Below are 18,303 nucleotides of genomic sequence, written 5' to 3'. Positions count from 1 at the left end.
TATGAAGGTTGATTTTTATTTATTTATTTATTTATTTATTTATTTATTTATTTATTTTTAAAATATTTTTATTTTTTAGTTCTCGGCGGACACAACATCTTTGTTGGTATGTGGTGCTGAGGATCGAACCTGGGCCGCACGCATGCCAGGCGAGCGCGCTACCGCTTGAGCCACATCCCCAGCCCCTGAAGGTTGATTTTTAGCTCGAGCTGGGTTGATAGGAAAGGATATCAGGAGGGCTAGCTGACCACCGTGTTTACTAGTAGTCTGCAGGGCAGGGGGAAGAATGAAGGTCCCTATCTGGGTGGCCACAGCTGACCAGGTGTCAGGAAGCTTGACCTGGAACCACCTCTCATGTGATGATGCTGGACGCCAAGTTCCCTGGACACAGAGACTCCCACTTTCACTGGCCCTCCTTTGAGTTCTGTCTCTGAGGAGTGACTGTCAGGGCCTTTGCTCACCCTGAAACCCTCAGCCACTCTCCATCAGTCTCATTCTTGACCTGGCTGCCCTCCTAAAGCAGATCAGGCCTGAATCTGGCCCACTACTTGGTTCTTCTCCATGAGATTTTGGGAGATCTTACAAGACAGACAGAAATGGGCTTAGAAGAGAATATGATGGTCTTTTATTAAAAATCAAAAACAAGGCGGGTCTGAGAGGACTTGTAGTTTTCCCAGTGCGGAGTCAAAATGCAGGTTACATATAAAAGCACGGAAAACGGGAAGTGCTACGGAGTCAGCCCTCGCAAAGCAGCAGGAAGTGATCCTAAGTGTTCCAATTTTGCAGCAGTCTTCACATCAAACCCATTAGGCTTCAGATGTGGGAGCGCTTCAGCGAGGGGCCTATCAGCAGCCAGCCGAAAGCGGGTTGGGGCCCGGGTGGAGCCACTGCTCCCCCCGCACCCTCGCGAGTCTCAGTCCCGCGTCGTAACCTCGGGGGCCACTACAGGCAACTCGCAGGGTGGTTAAGTGGGAAACCTGAGGACGCACAGCAGGTGCCCGATAGTTAGGGTTTGCCCGAGACGGCGGAATTATTGTAATAAGTGCCACCAACCCTGGCTACGACCTAGTTTGTCAAAAAAAGCAGAGAGAGGAATGCGCCGCAGCTGAGCAGCCAAGCGCGGAGCGGGCGTTCCCGCGGGAGCCAGTCCTCGGTGCCCTGCAGCCCTGGCTCTGTGGGCGGCGGGCACACCCGGGGACCGTCTGGGGCCTCGCCCCCACTCCGTGGGTGGTCACCCGTAGGAGGTAGCCACGGCAGGCCAGGGCTCTCCGCGGGCCGTGAAAATCAAGACTCCAAGGGGCGTGTGGGGCCGCTGCGGGATCTCCTCGGGCGGGGAAGCCCCTGGTCTGCCGAGGGGAGCTGGGCTGGCGCTAACCCGCGGGCAGCCGCGGCCCCTTTAAGACGCCGGCGGCCCCGCCCGCCGCGCAGCCCACGTGACCCGGTCTTGTGACCGGCGGGAGGGCCGGGAAGCCCGCGCCCGCCCGCCCCGCCCGCCCGGCGCCTCCCAGGGCCGAGCCGCGGGCCGCCGTCCCCGCCGCGTCCCCGCTGGGCTGAGCGAGCCGACCGCGCCAGAGCGGGCGGGCGCGGGCCGGGCCGCCATGGACCACAAGCCGCTGCTGCAGGAGCGACCGCCCGCCTACAGCCTGGAGGCCGGCCAGGGCGACTTCGCGTGCGGCCCACACGGCTACGGCGCCATCCCCGCCGCGCCCCCGCCGCCGCCCTACCCCTACCTCGTCACAGGTGGGCCCGCGGGCGCGGCGGCGGGGCGCACCCCGCAGCCGGGCAGCCTCCGGGCGGGCCGCGGGGCCGGGCTGCCCTGAGCCGCTCCTCGGCGCGCCCCTCGCGGAGCCTGCCTCTGGCCGGCAACGTGGGGTCCGCGAGGCGCGGCTGGCCTGGGGAGCCCTCCCTCCAGGGGCCGGCGCTCGGGGCAGCGGCCTGGCCAAGTGGGCCAGGACCAGGGGTCGGTCGGGGGGAGGACGGAGTCGGGCCACCCCCTCTGATGTGCACCCCCGCCCACAGGGATCCCCACCCACCACCCCCGGGTCTACAACATCCAGAGTCGAACGGTCACCCGGTACCCTGCCAACTCCATCGTCGTGGTCGGAGGCTGCCCGGTCTGCAGGTAAGTCCTGGCCCCAGGAGGCTGAGATCGCACGTGCTGGGACCTTGCAGAGGCAGCGGGGGGCGGCGAGCTGGGGTGAGCCCTGCTTTGGGAGAGGCCGCTGGACCGCCTGACTGCAGTGTGGGAGAGGTGGAATCGCTGGCCCACGGCGCGCAAGGGGGCAAAGGGCGTGGGCTCCCTTTGCTGGGGAGTCGTGTGCCTTTGGGGGGGCCATTGTACCTCCGAATGAGTGGCATGCAAAATGGGACTGATAGCTTTTCCTGGCCGGTGTTGGACCTGCGACGGGTTCTTCAGAAAGTTAGCTGTGCAGTTGATTCTTTAAGAAGGCTGATTTGTTTTGCCACGACTTGAGTCAGTTGGCCTTTATGTTTAGGGAGATGGGGTCCAAGTGACCAGGGGAGCCACAGCTGTGAGGGTCACTGAATACAGAGCCCTGGAGCGGGGCTTAACAACTCTTGGCCACTGGCTGGTCTGGGAGGAAATCCGTGGTTCTTTGTTCCGGCAGGAGTGGTTTTCTCATACCCTCAAACCTGAAGCCTGACAGAAACTTTCTAAGGACTTTATAGGGTCTGAGGTACAGCTGGGCCGTGTGCATGGGCATGTGTGTGCATGTGTGCGTGCGTGCGTGTGTGTGTGTGTGTGTGTGTGTGTGTGTGTGTGTGTGTAGGTTTTGAGGATTCAAATGCAAATAAGACTTGATCCCTACCCTTGGCATTTGGGAGTACTCAGTTCAGGAAGTTGGGGCAGAGTTGGGGAGCAAGGTTTCAGCCTGCCTCTGAGAGGAGGAAGTTGAAGTCTCTGAGATGGAATTAAGAAACCCTGGTTTGGACTGAGACTTCATTTCAAAAGTGTCTTGGTAAGGCCCAGTGTGGAGCCAGCCATAGGGAAGTTAATGATTTCACATGCCTGGGGGCAACTGTGCAATGAGGAGGGCATTGTGGGTTGAGGGGAGAGACACTGAAACCTGGGAGCTGACCATGTGCCTGGTAAAGGGGGCTGTGGGCCAGCGAGAGCCTTGGGAGGCTGTCTGCCTACTCAGGAACCCCAGTACAAACCCAAGCTGGGTGTGCATTCTGACACCCTGGTGGTCATTTGCCCGCTGACACATGGGCCTTGGGAGAAGTGGGAGCTAGAGGACTGGCTATCTCCCAGTGCAGCTGTCTGCAGGTTCTGCACCTGGGGATGCCAGTGATTGGTTTTGAAGCACATGGGGTGGGCTTGGTGGAGAAAAGGGGGGGGCATGGCTTGGGAGCTGGGCCTGTGCCAATGAGTGAGGAGGTCAGGTCCCCCATGCAGAAAGTCATTGGGAAATTCCTCTGGATAATTGGTGGGAGAAGGAGAATCTCTGGCTTTGAGGTTCATCTTGGGTGCTCAGAGTGCTGCTGTGTGCAAGGCCCTCTGTCCCCAGTCAGTCAACTCCTGGATTCCAGCCCCCCCCCCTTTTTTTTTTTTGTGGAGAGCAGACATCAAGTGATCTGAGGTGAGGTTTTTAGGTTGGTTGACAAGAGGGAGAAGCAGGAAGGCCCTTGGAACAAAGGGCCCAATGCAGCTGGTGGCTTCCCAATCCTGGGATATGTTGGTGTTTGATGAGATGGTTTGGAGGCTTCTCTGGCTTGAGCCCCTGAACTTGGAGGGGAGGCCAGCGCATGGCAGGGTGGCCATGAAGTTCCCAGGAATGTGGGGTGCCTAGTCAGCTCCTGGCATGGGGAGCACTTTCCCTGGTATTTCCCTTTCTCTAGGAGGTGACTTGTGTCATTTTGGAGGCTGTGGCTTCTGCAGGTCCGGAATGCAGGCTGTGCACTCTGGGGAAGGTCTGGAGGGGGGACAGCCTTCATGGGAGCTGGTGGTTTCCTCTATGCTCCAAGGATAAGGTTATGGGTACCAGATCCCTAAAGTTGGAACCAGAGCGCTCCTTGATCCTCCTGGGCCCTTCTGTCGGGGCTGAGCATGCCTGATGTCCGACAGTAAAGGCCCTTTGCGTCCTTGGAGCCTGTGCGCCTGGAGACCTGCAGTCCTTACTGCTGCTGGTATCCGAGGCTATTCTTGCCACGGTGGCAGCAGCCTCACTGGGTGTGGGGCCCCTTGCTCTCAGGCAGGAATCCTAGGTGAACAGGGGAGTGGGTAGCCACATGGCCAGCCTGGGAGCAGGCAGCCTCTTGATTTGAGGAGAGGGTGTGTGATCTAGGGCCACTTGTGCATAGGAACAGAGAACAGAGATGTTCCTCCCAAAAGAGTCGAGTCTTCCCCTGTTTGGCATCTTAGGACCGAGAGACAGGATACTTCTCATGTGACCACACTTCCTCTCTTTCCACATCAGGCCTGCCAGGCTCTGTCCCTGCCCTCCCTGGTGGCTTGGCAGGAATTTGCCCAAGTCACACGTCTGTGATTCCCTCTGAGCGAGGCTTGGCATAAGAGGTCTATGTCGCTTGTCACTTTGCCATCCTGTCTGAGCCGCTGTTGAGCAGCCTGACTCCATTTTCCCTTTTTAGCCGTGTATAAGCAGTGTTTTCTTCACCCCCAGCAGCTGAGTGAGTCTTGTGCCTGCTTCCTCCAAGCCACCTCCTGTACCCTGCCCCGCCGAGGCCTGCTGAAACTGCCTTGGCCAGGGGTGTCCTTGCTAGTGCTAGACCTCTGAAGCTCGGTTCTCCCCTGCCCTGGGCTGTCCCTAGATATAGGGCAGGATGGCAGCACTGTAGGTCTCTGCAGCTTCTTTGGGCCACCGTGTGCTGGCCCAGGTACCCTGGGAGCACAGGCTGTAGGCAGAACATGTGTGAAGCTGCCCAGCAGCACCGGCTGAGTCTTTGCCATTCAGTATTTGGCTTTGGGGGTGACCAGGGAGGCAGGAGGAAATTCACAGAAGTGGGGTCCTGGAAGCCAAGAGAAAGTACAGGTACCCTGGTCAGACGCTGCCCACAGGCCCTGGATGTGGCACTGGGTGGTCTGTGTGGAGCCCTTGGGGGCAGAGACAGTCTTTCTTCTGGTTGGCTATGGAGTCTGGAGGGGAGAAGGAGTGGCTAAGCCTTGGGCTTCAGGTGATGGTGGGTGGCCAAGGGCCTGTGGTGGGAAACTGGTCAGGGAAGTGACAGCCTGAGCTGTGGTAGGGGCTGTCCCTGGCCCTGGGTGGTCCTGGCTGAGGTGGGGGCACTGTGCATGATGGCAGGAGCTTGTGCCCTGGCATGCATGCTGGCCAAGGTGCCTGATGACAGGATGCTTGTGCTGCCTCCCTGGCTGCCTAGTCTCTGCTCGGTCCAAGTCCCCCAGCTGCGATAGTGTGGGCACCTTGAGGTGATGGCTGGTGGGACAGACTGGTGTTCTGGGAAGCCCGCTGGATACTGCCCTGCCCAGGTCTGTTTTCTTCCACTGGGGAGGCCCGAGGCTGGGCCTGGCAGCTGGGCTTGGTGAGAACTGCCCTGCGTGGCCTGCAGGTCCTAGTGAACCTACGGCTCAGGGGGCCTTCAGATTGGAAACCTTGGGACAGCCAGAGGCAGGTTGGTCCTGAGCCTTGGCTGCAGGTTTGTGGCCCAGGGAAGAAGCCCTCTGTGTTCCTTTTCTTTTTTCTTGTTTTTTTTCCTTTGGTACCAGGGATTGAACCCAGGAGTGCTTAACCACTGAGCCACATCCCCAGCCCTTTTTTAAATTTTTTACTTTAAGACGGAGCCTTGCTAAGTTGCTTAGGGCCTGGCTAAATTGCTGGGGCTGGCTTTGAACTTGTGATCCTTCTTGAGGAGGCTATCCTTCAGGGGCGGGTGAGCTGGGTTGCTTTTGGGGCTGGATTGTGCCTTGAGCTTAGGAGAAAATGACTGGGGATGAACTGGGAAGGCTCCTGAGTGCCCTGTGCTGGCTGGGGCTTTTGGGGCAGGACCATGACTGGGGAGCCCATCTGCATTTCCTGTCACTGCACTCCCAGCTGTGTGGCCTTGCAGGTGGCTCCAGGTCAGCTTGTCAGGTGGGGTGGTGACACCTATGGAGTTCTGTGATGTGAGGACATGTGAGGGGTAAGGACAGTTCTGACTGGGTACCTGTCCTTGGGCAGCTCAGAGCTTGCTCTTTCCAGTGTCTTCTGCCCATTTCTGTCCTGGTGAGGCGGAGTTCATCTGGAACCCCCCAGGGCCCAGCTCTGGCTGACATCAGCAGGTTCTAGTGGCCACTTGTTCTGAGAGGCTCAAGTGGGGGTAAAGCGCTGTTCTCAGTGTTAGTCAGTTCCCTAGTGTCTCCAGCTTCCATAATCCTCCGACCCCCACGTGACCTGTGTGCAAGGACGGGGGAGGGGCCTGCCAGTGCAGCTGGAAGGACTGCGGGTTTGGACTCTGAGCCAGTTGAGGGAGTTGAAACTTGCTCTGGCAGCATGGGGCTGCCTTTGGGTCTGGAGAGGCAGAGCACAAGGCCACCAGGGCCAGGCTTGCAGGAGGGGCTGGTCTCCACACAGGCGGTCTTGTGTGCTGCTGGCTCCAGATTGGCCTTGAAGCTGGGTCGTGCTTTTTAAATCAGAAGTTGTTGGGTTTTAAAAATCTAAACTGTGCCAACACTTTTTGAGGTTTGGGGCAGTTCTGTAGTTAAAACATTAATATTTCTATGGCAAGATGAGAATCTTACATTAAGTAGGAGAAATTAAAACTCTGAATAGCCACACAGGAGCTCAGGTCATGTCGCTTCCGGTGAGTTTGCTATAAACTTGGAGAAAGTTGCACTTTCCCAGCCTTTTAGCATTTGGGGTTGCAGGTAAACGAGTGGCATCTTGGGGTGGAGGGCATGGGGGCCTCAGGCTGAGCCCAGGCTCAGGGCGAAAGCTTTCTGAAGCAGGCTGTGGGCTGGTGTCCTCTCTATCCCTTGGGCCCATTGAAGCCAAGTCAGACCATGGGTGCAGGTTGTCAGGGGACGAGCATTCTTGGGTCCTGGGTTACAGACTCTTTGCTGGTAGATACCTGAGCCTTGTGGGTGATAATCCCACATGGGTGGGCCTGAGGGGAGCATCCTCACTCTTCCCAGAGCACGGGTGGCCTTGGCCCTCTCTGGCAATGGGATGAAGGCAGGCCTGGGCAGAGGGAGTGTGGGATGCTACGAGGGTGGGTGCTGCTGGGCACTTCTAGCATCAGGCCTGGCTCTCGTGACCCAGGTCAGTGGAGGGTGGCACAGGCTGCCCAGCCCTGAGCTCTGGCTCAAGGAAGCAGTGGGTTTGAACAGGAAACCCATGAATTTGGGCACTGAGGATGAGCTGCCCTAGTGCCTGGAGGCCAAGGGCCAGGCCGGCCAGTGTAGGCCACAATTCTGTTACTTTGTAAGTTCTAAGTGCCCCTCCAGAGACTGAGAAAATGAGGTGCTGGGTGTTGAGCTGGGCCCAGAAAGCTCGCCTGACCACTGGTGGGAATCATAGCTTCAGGTGGTACTGTGAGTTGGTGGCAGGGAGAGCCCGGGAGTGACCACCTTTCCTGGGCTCCCTCCAGCTTCTGTAATGTGGCCAAGGCTTTGGAGTCTGGATAGAGAATCAGGATGTGGGGTGGGGCTGTGCCCTTGAGTGCTGAACCTCGAGGACAGCAGCAGGCTGCAGTTGGGATGGTCTGTGGGGATGAGACGCAGGCCAATACCAGGAGCCCACCCCAGCCCCTCACGCCTGCAGCCAGGATGCCCTGTGCCACCTGCTGCCCTCCTGGCACTGAAGTCCAGTGGTTGGCTGGGTGCAGCTCCTCCGCAGCCCGTGAGCAGATTCTGGCGCTCTCCTCACTCTGCCTTTTTGATCCTTAGGGGAACAAGCCCTGCAGGCACTCAGCTGGTCACTGTCTTTAGGTCTTGGTGGTCCCCACAGGCTCCTGGTTTCCTCACAGCCTGGAGAGGTGCTGGACCTGGCTCCCTGGGACCTTTTCAGAGGGACTGGCTTCTTTGGAAGTTGACTCACCTGACTCCCTCCTGCCCTCTGCTTTTTTCATGGGACATTTTCTAATTGACACGTGCAAACCAGTGTCCCCAGGGTTTCACCTGCAGGTGTGGGAAGAACGGGGTGGGGAGGGCAGCGCAGCCAGAAGCTCCCAGTGGTCTGGAGCCACCTGGCCCCCCTCAGCCAGGGTAGAGGTCCCAAGCCCAGGGCCATGTCCCATCCATCTATGTTGGGGGCAGCTGGTGGCTGAGGACACCAGAGTGGCCTCAGGTGCTATTCATCTGGGTTGCCCTGCCCAACCCCTTGTTAGCCAGGGCCCTAGGTCGGGGCATGCTGTGTGTAGCACGCTGGGCGTGGGTACCCTCCTTGGACTGGAGGCAGGGGACGGACCAAGGGTAGGCCCAAGTGTGGTGACCTAATGACCTTGTGTTACACAGAGGAGTCGTACCAGAAGTGGTAACTTTGCCATCATCAACTCAGACCTGATTTGTGTGGCCTCAGAGCAGGGCTTCTCCATGCTCCAGCCTGGTCCACCATCTTGATGCAGAAAGGGCCAGCTCTTGGGAGTCAGGGAAGCAGAGCTGGAACAGAGCTCCCCAGGAGTCTGTTTTTGGGGGGATTGACCCAGGGGCGCTTAACCACTGAGACATATTCTGAGCCATTTTTATGTATTTAGAGTCAGGGTCTCACTAAATTGCTTAGGGTCTTGCTAAGTTGCTGAGACTGGTTTTGAAGTTGCAAACCTCCTGCCTCAGCCTCCTGAGCTTCTGGGATTACAGACAGGTGTGTGCCACTAGGCCCAGCTCCCCAGGAGTCTTGACCCAGTGCACTCAGCCTGTGAGCCAGTGGACGCTGGAACCCCCTGGAGGGGAGAGACCAGAGTCCTACTTTCCCTTCTCTGCAGAGCCACCCGGGGCCAGGTGTGGTGGAAAGTGCTCTCGGGACTCACTTGTGTGGGTTGGAGGGAGGTGGGCACTGAGTTTGACATCTTTTTTAAGCAAAAAACCAGACTTTTGGGATATTTTGGTTTGTTTTTTCATGTGCCCCAGAGAAGCAGGTACTGGTCCCTGGGTCCCTGCCTCTGTTGGCTGCTGCTGTGGCCTGAGTTGGTGGGAGCCCTCAGTTCTGCCACTTTCACACCTTGGTTGAAGCTGTGCCCTTCCTCCTTTCCACCAGGGGGCAGGAGAACTACGGTTGCTTCCGGGCCACTGTGGGCAGGGGTGTGTGTGTGTGTGTGTGTGTGTGTGTATAGGGTGGGCAGCTAGAGGAGGAGCTAGGATGGGGGTAGGGAGTGGGGTCCTCTGGGGCCATGGTGACATTTTTTCCCTCAGCTTTACAAAGGAAAGCAACCCTTGCCAGCAGGTCCCTGCTCCCCCCTCTCCAGCCCCAGTCCTTCTGTCCTTTCTGTAGTTTCTCTTCGTGAAGTGCTTGAGTTCGGGGCCACAGTTCTGGGATAGGAGGCAGCACCTCTGAGGCCTGGAGGGGAGCGCTAGTGACACTTATCACTTCAGCCCTGGGTCCAGCGCTTTCTAGAGGGAGACCCAAGTGCTGAGCATAAGCCTGTTTCCCACCCGCCAGGACTGTGGGAAGACTCAGGTCAATGAACTTGTGCTCATTGGCACAGGACCAGGGCCGTGTCCCCAGGGTCTTGGTGCCCTCCGTCATGCACACTGTAGGTAGACTTCATCCCTTTTTAGGGACAGTTGCCCTTTAGGGGGTGTAAAAGGTGCCAGAGTGTGGCCGTGGAGCTGGTGTCAGCAGCCCTGTCTTGAGCAGCTGCTCTGTGCCCTCAGCTGAGGCTGCTGCTGGGGGACCCTGGGGACGGGCCGCCTTTCCAGGCAGCTCTGCCGCGGGTCCTAACCACCCGCCCCCTCTCTCCACAGAGTCGGGGTCCTGGAGGACTGCTTCACCTTCCTGGGCATCTTCCTGGCCATCATCTTGTTTCCCTTTGGGTTCATCTGCTGTTTTGCCTTGAAGAAGCGAAGATGTCCCAACTGTGGAGCAACCTTTACCTAAGGGAACAACACACCTGGCTTTCCTACATCCAGCTCTTTTCTAATGTAAATGTCGTGTATAATAGTTTTATTTGATTAAGCTTCAGGACTGTTTTGTAAAGTGAGGTGGGATAGATTGGCATATGCCAGCTTGGCAGAGTGTGGAAGGCAGTGACCCTGCTCCCAAGGTTAATGACAACTCAAGAAAGCACTGCTTTTATTTTTTGCAGTCTTCGATTTGAGAAAGGTGAGAAATACTGTTTTAAATAAATGATTCATACCATTGTTCAGCGGGTCCTGCGTGTTTGGCGTTGCGCTTGCCGCCCACGGGAAGTCTCCTTGGGGGAAACTACACATACAGAGCCCGTGAGTGGCCGTCTTCTCATTGGCACTGATGATGGCGCAGGAAAGAGTATTTCAGACTCTTTATTCAACATTAAACACAAGATCCCCAACATTTACAGAGCACGTACCTCGGGCACCTTCCTGACTTGTGGGGCAAGGAATGGCTGCTCTGGTTCCAGGCTGTAGGGGCTGCACATTGCAGCTAATGGATGACCTTGGTGGGGAGGTCCCTTACTACACCAGAGTCACAAAGCTTGAGAAAACTCCCAAATGGGGAGCTATGAAGTCTAGGGTGTGGACCCCCCCAGTTCCAAACCCAGGGCCTCACTTGTTCTTTGCTGCTGAAGATAGTGGACTCCCTTAACCCTGTGCTTCTGAAATGGTGGGAGCAACAGTGGGCCACTTAATAGATTTTAAAAATTTGCTTTCTTTCCAGGCTGGGGCACCTTCAAGACAGTGCCACGTGACACCTGCTCATGGTGTAAGCCAGACCTTGTCCTGGGAGGGTGTTAACTAGTCATGCAGCAGCAGCCCTTCTTGGGGGTGCCTGTGCATCCCCCAGGAGAGCCTGAGACATTGTTCTGCCAGCTGGAAGGAGCCAGAGTCTCACATGTACTGGTTCACCTCCATCTGACCTTGACCAAATTCTGACTTACAGAACAATGATTTATATATGCTGAGATCAAAGTAGCCATGATAAGCCACCTCCCGCCCCCTCTGTGTGGATCTTAGTCTTCACTGACCAGACCCAGATCCTTCGGAGCAGGGTCAAGCTACAGCCCCCGGCCCGGGGCAGTGTGCAGAGAGGCCTGACCAGAAGTTGGTCCTAGAAGGCCTGAAGCTGAGTGCCTGACAGTGGTGGGCTGGAACAAGTGCCACCTGCAGAGGACCTAGGAAGAGGTTTGTTAAGTGGATGCAGCTTTGGTTACCCCACTTAGGGAGAAGGCCCTTGGAGTCACATGTTGCCAGTGCGCCAGGCCATGTGAGGACAACCTGGGTGGCCCACTGTGAATCCAGCTGTGACACCAACACTGAGCTCAGTAGTTCTTACGGACGGTTTCATTAGTGCCCATTGTGGCTGTGCAGAGGGCAGGTGAGCTGTCTGTACTTTGCAATTCCGAGGGAGGCCAGGAGTCCTCCATCTCTGGGGAGCTCTGTTTAACCACAAGTTCAAAATTTGTAAGTTAAAAAAAGTTATCAACTTTAATATGATGTTTTCATAATTTATATTGCTTAAAATTATGATTTGCATGCTAAGATGCAAACTTTATACAATATTTTCTTTAGATAAACGTCATAATGCTATTTAAGAGCACGTGCTTTGTAAAATAAAACCATGGTCTCATTCGCATTTAGGTGCAGAAGCCAACCATGAAAGCATAGACTATCCCTTATTCTGGCAGTTATTATTAAAAATCAGAATATTAAAGATATAGTAAGGATTGGAACCAAATTTACTTTTTTTTTTTTAACAGAATAGGAAAAAATACTTCAAATGATTGAGCTGGTCACTAAACTATTATTCACTTATCTTAAAGACAGAAATGTGTAAACCCAACTATGCTAACTAAATTGAGAAAATGCATTGATTTGCTCAAGTAGGATACATTGGAAATCAGGCTCCCTTGGGTGAAGCCTACGACAGTCCCAGCACTTGTCAGTATAGATCTATTGTTGTGCAGGTGAGAACTCGACGTCCAAGGGACCAGGAGGATCTGTGGCATCTTCATCGAATGGGCATCTTCATCGAATGATCGGTGCTGATCGATCATTTGTCACTGTTGGTCGGAGTTTCACAGTAGCAAAGGGATTTTCTCCACTATTGGGGAGGGAGGGGGAAACTATAGACAAACTGTTCCAGGACAGGAATTCCATTTAAAATGAGTTGCTAACCCCATTCTTGCTCTGCGTTGTGGCACTCCCCACCTTCCCCGTGTGTACAAGCCTCGAATGATGTTTCTGTGAAAGTCTGCAGTCCTTTCCATGTGACCCACTGGGGACACTCCAAAGCTTTACACCTCTGTGGTCCTGTGCTGGGAGGGGGGCTGCGTGTGGGAACCACCCTGAACAGCAGCTGGACAGGGCACAGGTGCTCGGTCCCTCTAGGCCTGATGCCAGGAAGGGCAAAACAGGCGGGGATGATGGCCCTCTCAGGCTGGGCCTCCTGGGCTGGGGCGCTGCCCACTCCCCCAGGCAAGGGCAGCACCAGCTCTTAAGAGCTGCTCCAGGAGTCATACACGTACCTGAGAAAGGGCGGCTTTGCAGTCCCATTTGCGTCACTCTGTAGGAAAGATAAAGAGGAAGTTCATGAAAGGCTCATGAAATTGGGACATTTTTAATACGACCTGCAGAAAGCATAAGGACTATTTAAGGTTCCTTGTTTTAAAAGCACCCTGTGGTCTGTCAGTGAGATCACATGGGTGTCTGAATTCATTGGAAAGAAGAAGGGCGAGATGTGACAATGTCCTACGGCCGGGAGGGCCCCTCACTAGTGTCAGAACACGGACCAAACAGCTGCCTCAGAGTGTGGCTGAGGTGCCCACACAGGCCAGCCTGTGACGACCATGTCCTATACACGGACACTCACTCTGGGCAAATTAACTGAGCAGCCGAGCCACCAGGAAACACCTGTGTGCAGGCCAGCGCCGCTCAGGGGAGAGGCAGACTCGGCTCTGGCAGAGCCGTCCTGATGGTGGTGGGCTTTTTTTGGGGGCTGAATACTGAATGAAGACCTGAAAAAGTAGAAGGTAAAAATCAATCCTTGCTGACAGGGAGGCTGAGGCCGATTACTGGGGCCAGTGGTCTTACAGACAGGAGTCCCAAAACGGGAGGGAGAAAAGATGGAACCAACGCAAACACTGTTTAACACCAGGAACTGCCCAAGCCCCGCGGCGCTGAGCCCTCCTGCTGCCCCGCTAGGGCTGTGCCTCCTGGAGTTCTGGGGAGGCCGCTGAGGTTCTCATGGGCACTGCTGACCGGGGCCAGGTGTGTGTGTGCACCTTTCCCCCTCATTAGTTCTTGCTGTTCTCTGGCACATGGAGACTTGGAATGTTCTTCTCACTTCCCAGAGCCAGCCTTGAGGGTGAAGGCCAGGGCCAGGCTCCTGCTGGATGGTGTCTTCCAAATGCTGGGCCCAAGACGGCTGGGTCCCGGGTGTGACCACAGCCTCAGCCCTAGGCCAGGGCAGCTGCAGTGTCTGCTGTTCCTCACAGAAGCACAGCCACTGCCCTGCTGAGCAAATCCCAATAGGGCCTTTAAGTGGCTGCAAAAGTGACTTCTCCAGGGGAGCCGGGCTTCCCTGACAGGCCTCAGTAGGTCATTTCTGGTCATTCCTAATGTGTTGGATTTTGTACTGGGGAGTGAACCCAGGAATACTTCACACTGTGCCACATTCTGAGCCCTTTTTAATACTATTTTTGAGATAGGGTCTTGGTAAATAACTGAGGCTGGCCTTGAACTTGGATCAGCCTGCCCTTACCTCCTGAGTTGCTGGGATCACAAGTGTGCCCCACTGTGCCTGTTGATTGCCTTCTCAAAGCGCTGGACTGACGGCACTGCCTGGAGCAGGAAGCCCGCGGTGACAGCCCCTGTGCAGGAAGGGAGCTTCCTGTCGACCCAGAGGTCAGAAGGGCACTGTGTCTGGCCAGAGCCACTCACACCATGCCAAGCACCGCTCACACCAGCAGGCCCAGCCCTGGGCCCTGCCTCCCACTGGAAGGCACTTTCTAGCCTTGGGGCAGAGCACTGTTCCCTCCCTATGCTGCCACCTGGTGGCGCAGGCGCTCTGCCCACTGGAACCAGAGCCAGAAACTTCCTCTACCTGGGAGCCCCCACCAGCAGCTGTGCTCCAGCAGAGGCCTGCGGTTGCTTGGAGCGTCATGGCCCAACTGAATTTTAAAGCAAGTTCACTGGCATTTTAATGAGCCCTGGCATCAGTCTGGGTGCTTACCCACCCTGCCTGAAGGGATCCTGGCAAATCTTCAAGAGTAACGTGGCATGAGGCAAGGACTGCTGTGAGGAAGAGGGAAAACAGACCAGAACCTCTCAGGTGTTGGGGCAGATCCTGGTGCTGTGCCCGTGTCTCCTTGGGCATACCCCGGCACTGGCATGGACCAACAGGGCACACGGCCACCAAGGTGCTGAGGGCAGCCGGTGCTAACAGCCCATGCTGAACACACCCAGGCAATTCTGTCCCCGGCAGGCCACTCAGTGCCAGGATACTGGGATTCTGGCCTTGCGGGAGGGATGGGAACTGCATGGGGTGTGCATGGGTGGTGGTGGGGCCCTGGGGACAGGGAACCTTGTTTCTTGAGCTGCTGCTGGATATAGAGTCACTTTGTGGAAATGTGTTGTGCACTTTTCTGTATGTGGTATTCTTTAATAAAATGTTTACTTAAAAAAAAAACAAGCCTAGACGCAGCCCTGAATATAGTGTCTTGACTTGATTTCCATGTTCCTGCTGGTGTGAAAGCAGTGTGTGTTCAGTAGAAACTGTACTTTGAACTTTGTGGATCTTCACCTGGGCCAGCAATATGTGGCGCAGTCTCTAGTGGCTCTGGGTAAGGTCTCGAGCCGTGGCTCCTGTCAGCCCCACAATCACAGGGGGGACACCTGACATTGTGTGCCCTGTGCTGCTACTCAGCTGGGATGTCTGTAGGTGAGGCGTGTCCTCAGTTTACAGTGCTGTCAGCTCAGGTTGCACCCTCATGGTCAGTCCAGGTGCACCTGTGTCAGTCATTTTCAGACCAATTTCCCCTTTAACACTTGGGGTTTTTTCTGGGTGTGGTAGTGCACAGCACTAGAAGGCTGAGGCAGGAGGATTGCAGATTCAAAGCCAGCCTCAACAACTTAGTGAGACCTTGTCTCAAAAAATAAAAAGAGCTGGGGATATGGTTCAGTGGTAAAGGGCCCCTGGGTTCAACCCCAGTTCCAAAGATCCCAGTGACTGCTGGGATGCTGGGTCAGGGGAGCTCTCCATGAGCCCCGATTTCTTCTAGTCCAGTGAGTGCTGAGACTATACTTTTGGTGCCGAGTATCAGCGACCTCAGTAGGGACTGCCATCTCCCAGCACCCCACCCAGCTCGGCCAGCACACGCCCTTGGTAGCCAGGACTGAGTGCTCCCCAGTGCAGCCCCCTTTTCTAGCTGGCCTAAGAATGAGTCATCTCTGGGGCTCTGGGGCACAGTGGGCAGGGCCTGCTGCACTTCCTCCTCTGTCCTCTTTGGCAGTCAGCATGGTGCTGATCCCAGAGCACAGTGGACAAGACAGGAGGTGATCCAGGCTGAACCCAGGTACCCACAGGTAGGCCATCAGGAGAGTGGAAGGGTAAGGACAGTGACGGCTTTGAAACTGGAGAACCAGAGAACCAACAGGTGGGGGCCGCAGGACAGGAGAACCCTTACACGGGACACTGCTGACCGAGCAGCTGCTGTCCACTCTACGTCCCCCTTCCCTCCTTTACAGGTTTTTGTGGGGGTGTCTACCACAGGGCCATGTGCCTTGAGGGGACCACTTGATCCCTGCTTACAGGAAGGTCCCTGTCACCTCAGACCACCAGAACAGTTCCTTCCCCAGCTGCCGGCACAGAGGAGCCTTGAGGCCCAGCCAGGGTGAGTCAGGTCCAGCCGAGGCCTCACTGTGGCAGGCCAGGAGGTGATGGGACAGCGAGGACGCTGGGCTCAGGACGCCCACTCAGTGGAACAGAACAACACTTCCTTCCTAAGCAGCTGGAGGCCAGTCACTTGCCACAAGGCCTCCAACACTAAGAACGCTGATGTTAGAAACACCAAACCTTTGTGTGCAAGTGACCATAGCTGAAGACGGGGGCCCAGGAAACCCTGTTTAAGCACAGAGGTGGCTTTGCCAGCTCTCATGGGTCCCCGAGTCTGGCCTGAGCAGCACCTAGTCCCCCACGTCAACAGCTGGCTTAAACATTTTGGTTAAGGAAAGAAAGTTAAACCATTTGGGTGTCAGAACTTGACTGGGTCCCCATGGCTGCCAGGCAGGGCGGGCTGCCATCTTAAGTGTCCCACAGTGGGTCAATCTTGAACACTGCTGTAGTTTGCGCGACTGGAACCTGGCTGTCTGGCAGGGTGGCCACTGGCCATATGTGGACAAAACAGTCGATCCAACTTCCTAAGTGCCCTGCACTGTTTAAGGCTGCTCAGCTGCTCCACAGGCCCCAGCTGCTGCACTGAGCAGGACAGTTCCAGAACATTTCCGCCTGATGCTTAAATTCTCCAGTGTCACCTACTGCAGCTTTCCCCGGCCACACAGAGTACTAGACACAGCACTTCCTGTTGCTCCGGGAGAGGCGGCCAACACCAGGAGGCCTGCGGCAAGCGGCCACTCCTGCCTCCAGTCAGGGTCCCTGGCCTCCCAGGGCTGTGGCCTAGGACTCCTGGTTTGAATCACTTGGCAGCAAAGAATATGTAGTGGCCCATCCAGTTGAAAAGCGACATTAGGAGAGGCCACATATGCCGGGGGTGATTTCCCTTCTTTTCATCTGGGTGTGGTAGCACAGCCTGTCATCCCAGTGGCTTGGGAGGCTGAGGCAGGAGGGTCGCGAGTTCAAAGCCAGCCTCAGCAACTTCAAGGCGCTAAGCAACTCAGGGAGACTGGTCTCTAAATAAAATACAAAATAGGGCTGGGGATGGGGCTCAGTGATTGAGTGGCCCTGAGTTCAATCTCTGGTACCAAAAAAAAAAAAAAGAAAAACATGAGATCTTGAAATACTACTTCAAAAACGTCAATTCTGTGATAGGAATGTAAGGCGACCATTTAACTGTGTGTGCACCTGTGAGGCACTACCTACTTGGGGGTTGCTGCCCTCTTCCTTGTTTGTTTCAGAGAGAAGGAAAAGCGGATGTCCTCAAGCAGCACAGCTGGGTGGCCCTTGAAGTGGCGGCTGACAGCACCTGCTTGGGAGGCGCTCAGGCCTGGTGGCCCTTTGATTTTTAAAAGCCAATTACTGTTTTCTTGTGACTTTCCCTATTTGGTATTTTCCACTATCCTCTAGGTCAGAGGAACGGCAAAGCAACTCCTCAGGACCTCAGTGACTAGCCACAGGTGAGAGTGGCAGGTGTCCATCAGTGAGCATGTTCTGATGTGAAAGGCTGATGCCTGTTCACGGCTTATTTCTCAAAGAGCTGTGGGACCTCAGAACTGCCTGTCGTGTTTCTGTGCTTCCCCTTTCTGCATTTCACCCCTGGGTGTCAGGGGCCTGGCTGACCACAGGGCAGCTCAGCTGGGGCCCCGGCTCCTCTGTGTGGCTGGTGCAGACGGGCGGAGGTTAGGAAAGCTGTCCGTCTATCTGTCTCTCTCTCTCTCGAGGGAATGCGATAAAATATTAATAGTAGGTATTCTAGAAGTGAAAACATAATTAAAAATTTAAAAATATTTTTCTAGTTTCCTCATTGATATTACCAAAAAAATCCCAGAACCTTAGGTGATCTTTACAAGCAGCAAATGTTATTTTAATAGAAGCACCACAGGTATGAGTGTAACGATTAGATGGTTAAGTTTTTACAAAGGAGCCACTGCCCAAACTTGAACTTTGCTCTTTAACAAAAACCTGAAGCTATGACTTGCATGTGGGTTTAAAAAGGGAACCTAATCTGGTGGATGTATAACGCATCTAGCAGACGATGACGTTTGATTACTACATTAAAACATGGATTTCTAGTGAATATTTTGTTTAAAGCTCTGCTACAAAATAATCAAATTGACAAACTATTTCTGGAGGCAGAAACAAGGATGAACTTTAGAATTAACATTTATCAATTGATTTACACTTAGAAAACAAATGTAGATTTTGGTGTATTTCTGTCACAAAAGTCTTTCATTTGGGAATTAATGCATAAGATCATACACTATAAGTCCTTACTTAAGAATTCAGAATCTTCAAAATGGTCCCATCTTTTTTTCTAGCATTTAAAGAATGTTTTTCCTATTTTTAAGATTGACATGTTGCC

General features: G+C 55.0%; 2 protein-coding genes across 3 annotated transcripts in view; one reads left to right on the top strand and one right to left on the bottom strand.

Moving 5' to 3' along the window:
• The first annotated feature begins 1,517 nt into the window (after window positions 1–1,517).
• Window positions 1,518–10,273, top strand: Bri3 (brain protein I3). The gene is made up of 3 exons (XM_026404181.2): window positions 1,518–1,740; window positions 2,020–2,122; window positions 9,875–10,273. Exons 1-3 carry the CDS (start codon window positions 1,599–1,601, stop codon window positions 10,005–10,007), a joined length of 378 nt encoding a protein of 125 aa, XP_026259966.1. The 5' UTR covers window positions 1,518–1,598; the 3' UTR covers window positions 10,008–10,273.
• A 120-nt stretch (window positions 10,274–10,393) lies between these two features.
• Window positions 10,394–18,303, bottom strand: part of Baiap2l1 (BAR/IMD domain containing adaptor protein 2 like 1) — an 85,334-nt gene continuing 77,424 nt past the window's right edge. For both annotated transcript variants that reach the window (XM_026404216.2, XM_077802498.1), the window contains 2 exons: window positions 12,574–12,611; window positions 10,394–12,149 (listed from right to left, as the gene is read on the bottom strand). In XM_026404216.2, coding sequence (XP_026260001.2) covers window positions 12,074–12,149; window positions 12,574–12,611 — 114 coding nt within the window. In that variant the 3' untranslated portion in view covers window positions 10,394–12,073. The remainder of the gene's footprint in view (window positions 12,150–12,573; window positions 12,612–18,303) is intronic.

Source organism: Urocitellus parryii, chromosome 9 (genome assembly GCF_045843805.1).
Source record: "Urocitellus parryii isolate mUroPar1 chromosome 9, mUroPar1.hap1, whole genome shotgun sequence".
In the NCBI taxonomy this organism is placed as follows: domain Eukaryota; kingdom Metazoa; phylum Chordata; class Mammalia; order Rodentia; family Sciuridae; genus Urocitellus; species Urocitellus parryii.
The sequence above is the reverse complement of the archived record's forward strand: the minus strand, read 5'-3'. Positions and strand labels throughout refer to the sequence as shown.

Bases quoted from the DNA above. Each gene is read 5' to 3' on its own strand.
- Bri3 (XM_026404181.2), top strand. From the start codon at position 1,599: ATGGACCACAAGCCGCTGCTGCAGGAGCGACCGCCCGCCTACAGCCTG. The intron at 1,741-2,019 runs GTGGGCCCGCGG...CCCCGCCCACAG, and splicing joins CTACCCCTACCTCGTCACAG to GGATCCCCACCCACCACCCC. The intron at 2,123-9,874 runs GTAAGTCCTGGC...CTCTCTCCACAG, and splicing joins GGAGGCTGCCCGGTCTGCAG to AGTCGGGGTCCTGGAGGACT.